Below are 10,727 nucleotides of genomic sequence, written 5' to 3' on the forward strand. Positions count from 1 at the left end.
CAATTATTGTGTATTTTTTCATTACTGAAGTTCTTCTGTGAGGATTTGAGGATCTTCTTTGGTCTGACCAATAGTCCAAAACCCCAAAATATGAAATTGACAACAATACAATATTGAGAAAAGCATCTCATCTTCATATTTCAGAAGCTGCAAATCAATTGTCAAAATTGTTGATGACAAATGTTGCATGTTGGTAATCATTTCCATATATAGAGCACTAACTTTTACCATAAAGTAATGAATTACATGTTTGGTGTGATATCTTTATTTCCAATAAAAGATAAACAATCAAGACATCATTTTGAATAGAATAGAAATAAATTAACAACAGACGGACATCAGCGGTCGAATAAAACAAAAGATCTCGAGTCCGATTGGATCCTTATCCCGAGTGTGTCGCATTTCATTCCCCTCATGTTTGCTCCATTGAAAGAAAAAACACCAAACACAGAAAATATCCATCTGCAGACGTTCCAGACGTGACTTTACTCCCAGGCACGTCTCGCTGTTGGCAACACATATTGGACATAACGCTCAATTCAGAGAGTCCATCGCACAAGAGGACGTATACATCCAGGATCAGTCCACCTTTTGTTCCATTTTAAGCTGCTCAAACGCAGCAGAAGCTTCTTCTCTGGCTTTGAAGCCCCGCAATTCTGTCTTAAGCTCCCCAGGCTTTGGCGGGACCTCTGGTATACTCTGAAAGATACAAAAATATATAAAAAAACAGGAAGAACTGTTGAACACATAGAGCAAGATTGGACCCGTTCAGATGGGTGGTGTCGTATGTAGAACCATCTTTGAGTAAAAGCAACACTTTTACCATGTGGTGGTTATCACATTGAATTATAGGAAATGCAAACGTATAGTAAAGTGTTTGTTTTTATATAGCGTGTAACAGCACATAGACTCCTATCTGTAATAACAGCAGCTTTACACAGCAACAGCCACATACATAAAAGAGGTTAATTTTGTCCCTCACCAGATCCGGTAGGTAGTACTGGTGCACGACCTGTGCTCCTGCAAACATGGCCAGCATACTGGCGCCTAACATCCTCAGGTAACGAGGCCAAGACACACCGGCTGGCATCTTCACAGACGTCCCTCACCCTGGGGAGAAAGGAAAAGAATCAGAATCAGAAACCGTTTATTGCCAGGAATGTTTACACAAACGAGGAATTTTGCTAGGCGGAAGGTGCATACATTAGATGAGACAAACAACAATCAACGACAACAACAGTGCAATGATATGTGTGTTTAAGTTAAAGTGTATGTTAAGTGGCATGAGTGTTTAAATATGAAGTGTGCAGTGGAGTGACCGGTTAGAAGAAAGAAAAGAAAGAAAAATTGTCCTGGGTTGACAGAATCAGAGGAAGAAATTGGCAAACAAACCAAAGCTATATGCCATAAAGAAGCATCTGACATGTTTTTATTTGGTGTCACATATTGGTACTATAATGGTAAAATAATGCCTCATATTTATGGCTATGCATCATAACTTTAGACAGTGTCACAACCACTGGGACCCTGTTTAGCCACTATGTTTATAAGTTACCATTAGAGGGGTTTCTAGCTATGTGAAGATCATTATTTTAGTATCAAATGCATGTATGTTATGCACACATAACATACATATCCTGTGTATGATTGTCAACCACCTGCACAGTAAATCCAGTGTCAAGGAGGCTAACGTCACTGTGTTTGTTAGCCGTGCTGTAAACGTTAAGGCTAAAAGTGTGAGTAACAATAAATGGTGACATAGCAATAGACGCAAACTGACGTATAGTGACGCAGATGAGAGCTTACCTTGTTTATTTCACTGTCTTTTAAATAAAAGACTTATTTCCACCATAGTAAAAACCCAAATGTCTGTCATTGGGACTCACAGGCAGGTCACGCTGTTTAGCTAACGCGGCGATATGCAAAATATCATAAAAGCAGAGGGGGCACTCACTCTGCCTCGATTTACTGACACCACAAAAGGTTACGGTTTCGTGTCACATCGCATTTTTTAACATTAATGGGCTCCGCTTTCGATGAATTTATTAGTTGAGAGAGATTGTTTTGGCTTTTCAGGCTTGAATGATCTTTCTATTCCACCATTTTGAGGCTTCTTGTTGCTGTAGGCCAGCTAGCTTAACGTCTCATCTATTAGCTTTTGTTTGGAAAAGCTAACCTCGCCAGCCACGTACTGCGAGTTATATCATCGTTTTAACTCTCATTGTTGTGCCAATTAAAGAGAGGTACATTGGATAAATTAACAAAAATAGTAAATAACACCCTGGTTAATCTGGGGGGTTCCGATGTGGACTTTTCACCATTTGTGTGTATTTTGACTGGTTCTGTTTTAAAATGTGGAGTGATGCACTTTCAGTAAACATCCTATCTTTGGCTGCTGCGTTCGTCTACAGTGTAAATTCGTGCTGGTGCTTTCATGCATACGAGATATGCCGCCATCTTGCGGTAGTTTGTGCGAACTCATCCTTTAATCCCGTGTTTATCCCATGATGTTAAAATGAATAAATAATATGTGCTGTTTCAATTTGTAATCATCAATCACTTGTTGTAATAACATAGTTGTGCAGTGGGACTAAACATCCTAAATGATATGTTTTAGTTAGACCCGTGCAGTACACCTCCCGACCAAGAGGTGGCGGTAAGCGTCCACTCAACCTGCGCCAAAAGGAATTATTGAGCGTTTAAATGGTCTTTGTTTTGGGAGGATTCCCAGCCCCCAGTCTTCCTATTTGAAAACTAAAGAACAAAATGTATGACAGGTACGGTAGTTCGCTCAAATACCTTCATGTCTCGTTAACCTAGAGGTCACTTGCGGTTTCAAGACAGCCAGTAGGACTGCGTAACGTTGTCAGCTAAACCTGCCATCTTCCTGTAGCAGCGTCCATAAGTCTTCTTTGTGTACCGTATGTGCTCCAAACTCCACACAGCTCACATCTCCAGTGGGTATCGATGCCTTTGGCAGCAGAATGAATGTTAATATACTAAAATAAGTCAACAGTTAAGATGGAAGAAAACCAGTATACATCATTGACGGTACCCACGGATTATTTTCAGCAGTGGTGAGTTGGTGTTGGAGGTGGCAGGTCATGGAAAACTTCCCATGTTCTCTTCCTGACGTCTTCATTTTCATGCATGAGATGGAGAAAAAAGCATAAATAGCATTTGACACACGCCGTCATACATACCTGTGTTCTTTGTATTTAGGCTGGTAGCAAGTGGCAGTGTAATTATTAAGGATAATAACCATTTGGGGGGAAAAAATTGACCTTTAAAAAAAGAAAGAAAGGGAAGTGGACCAACAGCTTGTGTATAAGAAGAACCCTGAGTTGCAATTCAAGTATGTAACAGTGCATGTAATTAACTGGCACACCTGATTGTGACGATATTGCATTATCTGTACTCTGTAGCTGGTTTGATAAATGGACGAGGATACACTTTAATAATTGGACTTGTTACTACATTATCAAGCAGTTATTACAACATCGGCTTCATAAATACACCTGCAGTGGCTCTTACGCAGCCTTTTCTGCCAACTGAACAGGACCACATCAGAAACCTTTGTCCTGTAGTCGACTTCATATCAATCACGGTTGTTTTGTATTTCTTCATTGCATTGTGGTCGGCCGAACCTGAGCGCACAACAAAGTCGCTGTTAAAAGACCCGTTTGTGGATGCAACGAGTGTCATAAGCCAGAGGCCATAATTAGAGCGAGGAAAAACAAATACTTTTAGAGCTGGACTCACACGCTACACTGCATGAAATGCAGAGAATACAAACAGGTGTATGAATCAGCGCATGCGTGTTTGTAAGTATCGTGTCTTGTAAGTTTGCCTCAGCCACTTCTCCACGCACCCCATTGAGCACCAGACATGATGTTGTCCTTTTCTTGCTTTTGTCCGGGTCCCGATTTGTTTTTTTTCCCATCTTTTCCTCGCCTTCCTTTTCCTTCCCTCTTTAACTTGTTCCTTCCTCATCTCCTCTCCTCTCGTGCGCCCTCTGGTTTTTCTTCTTCTAGGTACCAGTCCAGCCAGCAGCACCCCGAGGCTCAGCATGTGATGTCGTATCACAACATGGGCCACTACGCAGAAGGGCCCAGCGATGACCTCGTCATGGCCGAGCTGTCCGTCCACCGGGAACCGCCCGTCTACCAGGAACCTTTTTACCAGAACTATAACCCCCCGGCCCAAAATCACTACCAGGAGCTGACCTACCAGCCGCACGCCAGGGAGCAGCAGCAGCAGCAGCAGCAGCAGCAGCAGCATCCTGCGCACCTGAACCACCCTCAGCATCAACATACAATACAGCAGCTGGAGCCGAGTGTTCGGCACCCACCTCAGCCGGCTGCTCCCTCTCAAGGTACGGGAGAGGTTATTGATCAAAGTCATTCTCCCACACACCCAGGACAGTTTATTAAAATAGGTACGGTGGCCGTTTACAATGCTCCAAATTCTTCGCCCACTTAATCTGCAAGGTGGTCAAGTTCTGACTCGTGGTCGAATTAATTAAAACCTCTTTGTGAAGACTATGTACTCACAGAAGCTGGGAAAACTTGAACAAGGGCTTATTAGAGATCCGTTACAACGTGACAGAAGGAGATTTCTATCCAAGTTGCATCCCAATCGACTATTGATTCCAATACATATTTTGTTTATCACGTTGAATGTGTTTCGATCCAAAGCTAAGTAGACTTAATTTTCCAAAGAGTATCACTTTCCAACCCTACTTTGTCATGTGCACTAAAAGAAACACTTGCTTTACGGCACTATTAACAAATATCTGGTCGCACTTTACGGCAAAGAAATGGCAAACAACATACATGCGTATATTCACACTAAAATAAACACCACCATATGAACCTACGAAATAATATCAGAAGTTATGTAATATCCCACGTCGACATAACCGATTTCACACAATATAAATACGGAATTAATCGGCTCATACAATTATTTTTTGTCTCCTCCCTGTTCCAGTGGCGACGCCGGTGAAGAAGAAGAGAGGGCGGCCTCCGAAGCAGCCGGCGGAGGACGGCAAGTCGCAGGAGGAGGAGAACGTGATCGAGGCCGCCAAAAAAGCCAAGAGGGCTCTCAACCGCTTCAACGGCATGTCGGTGGCTGAGGTCATGTCCAAAACCCTTCCCGACGTCATCACCTACAACCTTGACATTCTGATCGTGAGTTCTTTACCGGAGAACTATTTCTGTGTGTATTTAAATTTGACAAGAAGAGAGTTGATGTCAATTGTAAAAGAAAAAAAAAATGGTTTCCACACATTGTGCCGATGTCAAAAGGTTTCAATCAAAAGATAAATGTATATTTCCTCCATCTGTTGCCTTGGTAACACCTTCATGTTTCCCCTCAGATTGGAATCAACCCAGGACTGTTGTCGGCCTTCAAAGGACGCCATTATCCAAACCCAGGGAACCATTTCTGTGAGTTCAGATCCAGTTTCGTTACTGACTGCAGGGACAACATCCTTCGTTCGTACCTGCACCGACTTACTGATCAGAAGTATCATTTCAAATGCATGCGAGGATTCGAAAAGGTCCAGATATTTAAATCTGCGTCACGCTGAAATACAAAGGCGTTGTATTAAATGATTTGTTTCGTGTGCATTATGTTGTTTTGTGTTTGAATATTTTACCGCACATAAGCATTAGCGATTCACTGCAACAAGCAGACGATGCACAGGATGCAGTTTTTCTCAATAGAATTATGTAGAAATGCCATTTACGTGTCATCAACGAAGGTTTTTGTGACAGATTTTCAAAAAGGAGAGGCTGTTGAAATCAGGGTTCTCAATGATTTTCATAAACCTTTACGTATTTGTTCTATCACAGTTTCCCAAGTATAGCCTGAACACAAGTCTTTCATGTTTATTATAATGTTGGCCATTTATTTTCTTTTATGTTTATTGTTGTTCTGATCAGGCTGTCGCTCATTTTGCCAGTATTGAAACAACAAAGATTACTCAAAAACATTTACTGTCTTCAGCTCACTGATTTATGCTTGAAAACTAACCTGCTGATGTATTCCCGTAGATTCAGTGAAGCGACAATATCCTCAAAATCCCTAACCCAATTAAAAAACTAGTCTGGTTCTACTGTTTTAATTGCTTATTTTAAGTGTCTCGGCCGCCACTCGGCTAAATAAATGTTCCGCTCTGCGCTCCTATCCAGGGAAATGTCTGTTCCTCTCTGGGCTGACTGACGAGCAGCTCAACTTCATGAATGACCAGAGCCTGCCGGCGCTTTATAACATCGGCTTCACCAACATGGTAGAGCGGACCACGCCCGGCAGCAAGGACCTCTCCAGGTGAATACGATTTTTATTTTTAAACCCCCCCGATCCAATGTGTCCCTTGAAACAAACATAGATCATATTTTTCTGTCTTTGTCCCAGTAAGGAGATTCGAGAAGGAGGCCGACAGTTACTTGACAAGCTGCAGAAATACAAACCATTAATAGCAGCTTTTAATGGAAAAGGTAACTTTGAAGCGTTTATATGGCTCATTCATGAAGCCATTGGGTAAGTTAAACAGTGCGTTAACATGTGTTGATTTGTTTGTCAGGTATTTATGAAATCTTCTGCAAAGAAACCTTTGGTGTGAAGGCAAAGAATCTCGACTTTGGTCTGCAGCCGTACAAAATCCCAGAAACTGAAACGGTACGTTGCGACGGCGCTCTGAAAAACGCGCTCCGCGAAAAAACTAAAGCGGCAAGCGTATTCACGGCGTGCGTCCCTTCCCCTAGGTGTGCTACCTGATGCCGTCATCAAGCCCTCGCTGTGCCCAGTTTCCCCGCGCGCAGGATAAGGTACATTTCTACATCAAGCTGAAGGAGCTGCGGGACGAGATGAAGGGCCTGATACCCAAGATCGAGGTGGAGGAGACGGAGTACTCGTTCGACCTGCAGCTAGCGAAAGGTAAACTGACAATACTGACCTATTGGTGTTCATTTGTACGGACATATTCACGTCTGTGATGAAGATCTAACTCCTTCACGTTGCCTTTTTGTTCTGCAGAGGACGCGAAGAGGATGGCAATCAAAGAGGAACAGGTGGATCCAGAGTATGAAAGCTGTAGTGGGCTGCAGGGCGACGCACGGAGAAGCAGCAACTCCGCCAACTAAAAGAGACCGAGGAGAGGAGAAAAAACAGGCCTGTCTGCCGTAGCACACAGGTAGTCACAGTGTTGTTCTAATTATATTTAGTTGGAACTAGATGGAATTGGGAGTTTCAGGTGCTTAAACTCTTAACCGTATATAATGACTACAAACCACTGTGACAGATTACTTATCTATAGCCGTTTAGAAGTCAAAACAGGAAGGAAGTCCAGGCACTCCAAAATCAACATGGAAGTAAATATAAAAAATAAAAAAAGCTTTATTATAGTGGCTGAATTATTGAAAGAGCCAACAAGTTACGACCACTACGGTCTTATTCGGGGCATTTAACACAATTTTTTGGGTGGTTTTAAATATTTCCTTTATCGTTGCTCACTTTTTTTTTTTGGAGTGCCTGGATTGACTTCCTGTCAATCCTGAATTCTTCTTCCTCGTTTTTTCCAAGAGCACCCACCAGTTACCGCTCTCTCCGTCATATGTGTAAAACAATGACCTCAAACCATCCTGGAAGTAAAAGTGGATCTGTTAGTCCGACTACATTTTTAGGCACACACTACATTCTCGGAAAACACGGAATGCAAACAAAATGTTTGTTTGTTTACAAGAAAAACTCCACGGGGCACCTTTTTTTTTTATTTCATTTTATTTTTAAGTTCACGTCATTTACAGTAAAATGACAGAAAACACACTTGACATTGTCCTTTTTTTTAAATAAAAAAAAACATCTTCTTGGTGGTTTCTGGAGATAAAATAAATTGCTGAACCGTTCATGACTTCTCCTCCTGCAAGCAGCACAATCCATCTTCTCGGTTTGCGTTGTGGTATCTTGCAGAAATGGACATTGTAGGCCAGTCAGCGGACAACATGGACCACTGCAGCTGGAGAGGTCCGCTGATCAGATACCAGATATCAGCTGTACTTGTAGCATGATGCATCAATGAGGGTGAGAAACCTTCTGATGACACCACGAGAAAAGAGAAGTCATACCGTTTCCCGAGGCCTCGCAGTGAGAGAGAAAAGGTCACATTTTCTAACTCTCGAACAGACTGCATGTTTTTGGTGTTATTTTTTATCACTATTTATTGCATTTTGTATGGTACATGTGTCCAGTGACTTATTTTTGTATTTTGAAAGAACGACATTTTATGATTTATCAGCTGTATAAATAGGTAATTGTACTCGGAGTTTCTAATCTGTAATTACAGAGTTATTAAATCTCTTCTGAAGCTGGTACGTTTGTTGTCTCATTGTTAAAAGCATTGATGTGAAGTTGTGATAAACAACCTAAGGAGACGCACAAGCCATCAGAAGGCGTGACGCATGCTTCTTCTTCTTGAGAGGAAAGTCGTATTTTTAAAGCTCCATGATGAGAGCAGGAAGAGTTATAGATTTAGATAATTCGCTCGCTTATTGACATGTTTTCCTTCCAAGCAATTAAATACACTGATCAACCAAATACAATGTATTTAATACTAACAATAATAGACTAATTATATATTAATAAAAGGTATATGTAGTCTTTTTTTATATGTGCTTGTCAATGTATATATAAATTTCAGACTGCTCATTATCCACGGTCCAATATTTCTCCGCATACATCTGATTTCCCTCAAGGTCGCCATTTTCCGTAACCACATTGCAGGTCTCAGGCCGTCCATGCTTTTCCAGCTCAGTGCAATCAATCTCCGAGCCTGAAGCAGGTACATTATTTATATGAATCCAGGGCGCTGCCTGGGGCGAAGTGATCAGGATAGATACCTCACACAGAGCGGCGCCTCAAGAGGGATCTGTACCAGGGTCACTATGCTGTCCTTCCACAACAACTTGTTGGTGTTACAGTGCAGCAAAGTACAAACACAGTTATCAGTCAGGAATGTTTGGATTTTACTGGGTGCCGAATAGCCATTTATTTTATGTTGATAGTCAGTGTTTGTGCTTTTAAACATTTTAAGCATTTCCCCCCACTCGTCTCTGTAATTAATATCTACTATAAGATCATCTCTCCAAGCATTGAGTCTAAAGTGTGAATTACATAAATGACTGATCGTTGCCCTTGAATATACTTAAACCTCAGAGTGATCCTATAGCAATCTGGCCGCCGGGGAATTTATAAAGTATTGTCCTTTTCCAGTCACAAATCTCCTCAACTGAGCATCCAGATATCGGTTTTGACAAAATACATAGATGAAAATAGATAAATAAAAAGTCTAACACAGTGCTTGATTGGTGTGAGGTGGAGTGTGCAATTAGAAGGAAAGTTAATTTTGTATACTTGAATCTTTGTCTAATTTATTTAGAGTTAGTGGTTAAAGCTGCTCCTCAAGACACTGAATTAGTTCCACAGTGCAGCGTTTGTTGTCATAGATTCAGTGAGTGGGTATTCTCAGCTAAAGTTACACCATTTGAGTCTTTTTTTTAAATTATTTCTCAGTAGTTGGACTTTTTTATTTCATGTTTGTGCATGAAAGCTGTTGAGTCTGTTTAAAAAAGACTGAAGTTACTGAATTGTTGTATTACCTCGTGTCCTTAAGATGGACTTTTTGGTTTTTAATCGACTATAAAAAGGGACTATTTTTTTTCATGCATATTATATTCTGTTAACACATTATTCTGAGAATTGGGGTCCCGGTTTGTCATTCAGGTGGGACCCACGGCTCTAGGTGAAATGGATGGCTCCTCTCAGGAGTGGAAATCTGTTCAGCTTATTTTATCAGTTCTTAAAGAACTGGTTTCTATCTTCCAACCATCGGATCAAAGGTCATACGTTTCCTCTCTGTATACAAGTCAGTTATTCAAACCTTTGCCAGCCCATTGTTTGCATCCACCATCCGCTCTACCAGGAGCAAAGTTACCATTACCTCATATCGGGGAAAACTAGGAGAGTTTGGGTGCCTCCCATATATGGGCATGCCCAGATGAAGCTGATTAGCACCTCGCCGCCACACCCGCACACCTGATCCCATATCTGTAATCAAGCGCGCGCGCGCACACACACACACACACACACACACACACACACACACACACACACACACACACAGACGAACAAAGAGAGAGAGAGAGAGAAGCAGAGGGGATGACAAAATTCGAAATCCAAGTATGAAAACCCTCCTGAGTTACAGAGAAAGAGTTAAATATCTTGCAATAGTTTGTCTCTTTTTTTCAATAAAAAAATAGCGGTTGTGGATTATTAACCTTGTATTCTGAGTCCAAAAGATTTGATTAGACTATAAAAACGGGTTGGGGTAGATGTTGTCAAATTGGACAGAAATATTATTATTATCAAATGCAAAATGCAAAATAACGAGCTCTGATTATTTGAAATCCCCCAACCCAAGGCCTCCATCGGGTTTTTTTTTCTCCTTTCAATCTCCTCAAAAGCCTTTTTTCTGTGAGGAAGAGTGAGCTGGCAACGATCCAAAACAACAAATTCTGTCAACATAATGGCGTAAATAAACGCACAACGGGAAAAGTGGGTTGTTACCGGATAATAAAACCTCCCACTGGGACAATGTAATTCATGCTTTGATGTTTCATTTTGACCTTTTTACCTAAGATTTCTTAAAACAAATACATTTTTTATTT

At 41.3% G+C, this 10,727-nt stretch overlaps 2 protein-coding genes across 2 annotated transcripts; one reads left to right on the plus strand and one right to left on the minus strand.

Annotated features, from left to right (window-relative positions):
* Positions 1-259: 259 nt before the first annotated feature.
* Positions 260-1,907, minus strand: uqcc6 (ubiquinol-cytochrome c reductase complex assembly factor 6). Its single transcript, XM_079224279.1, has 3 exons — positions 1,807-1,907; positions 983-1,110; positions 260-699 (listed from the first exon to the last, which is right to left on the minus strand). Exons 2-3 carry the CDS (start codon positions 1,088-1,090, stop codon positions 580-582), a joined length of 228 nt encoding a protein of 75 aa, XP_079080405.1. The 5' UTR covers positions 1,091-1,110; positions 1,807-1,907; the 3' UTR covers positions 260-579.
* A 1,102-nt stretch (positions 1,908-3,009) lies between these two features.
* On the plus strand, positions 3,010-8,375 carry tdg.2 (thymine DNA glycosylase, tandem duplicate 2). The gene is made up of 9 exons (XM_079223472.1): positions 3,010-3,077; positions 4,035-4,375; positions 4,993-5,192; positions 5,381-5,450; positions 6,198-6,333; positions 6,421-6,503; positions 6,590-6,684; positions 6,771-6,942; positions 7,042-8,375. The coding sequence occupies exons 1-9, from the start codon at positions 3,022-3,024 to the stop codon at positions 7,146-7,148; spliced, it is 1,260 nt and encodes a 419-aa protein (XP_079079598.1). The 5' UTR covers positions 3,010-3,021; the 3' UTR covers positions 7,149-8,375.
* The last annotated feature ends 2,352 nt before the right edge of the window (positions 8,376-10,727 follow it).

The sequence above is a fragment of the Taurulus bubalis genome, assembly GCF_910589615.1.
Source record: "Taurulus bubalis genome assembly, chromosome: 9".
Lineage (NCBI taxonomy): Eukaryota > Metazoa > Chordata > Actinopteri > Perciformes > Cottidae > Taurulus > Taurulus bubalis.

Bases quoted from the DNA above. Each gene is read 5' to 3' on its own strand.
- tdg.2 (XM_079223472.1), top strand. From the start codon at position 3,022: ATGGAAGAAAACCAGTATACATCATTGACGGTACCCACGGATTATTTT. The intron at 4,376-4,992 runs GTACGGGAGAGG...TCCCTGTTCCAG, and splicing joins GCCGGCTGCTCCCTCTCAAG to TGGCGACGCCGGTGAAGAAG. The intron at 5,193-5,380 runs GTGAGTTCTTTA...GTTTCCCCTCAG, and splicing joins ACAACCTTGACATTCTGATC to ATTGGAATCAACCCAGGACT.
- uqcc6 (XM_079224279.1), bottom strand. From the start codon at position 1,090: ATGCCAGCCGGTGTGTCTTGGCCTCGTTACCTGAGGATGTTAGGCGCC. The intron at 700-982 runs GTGAGGGACAAA...TGTATCTTTCAG, and splicing joins AGTACTACCTACCGGATCTG to AGTATACCAGAGGTCCCGCC.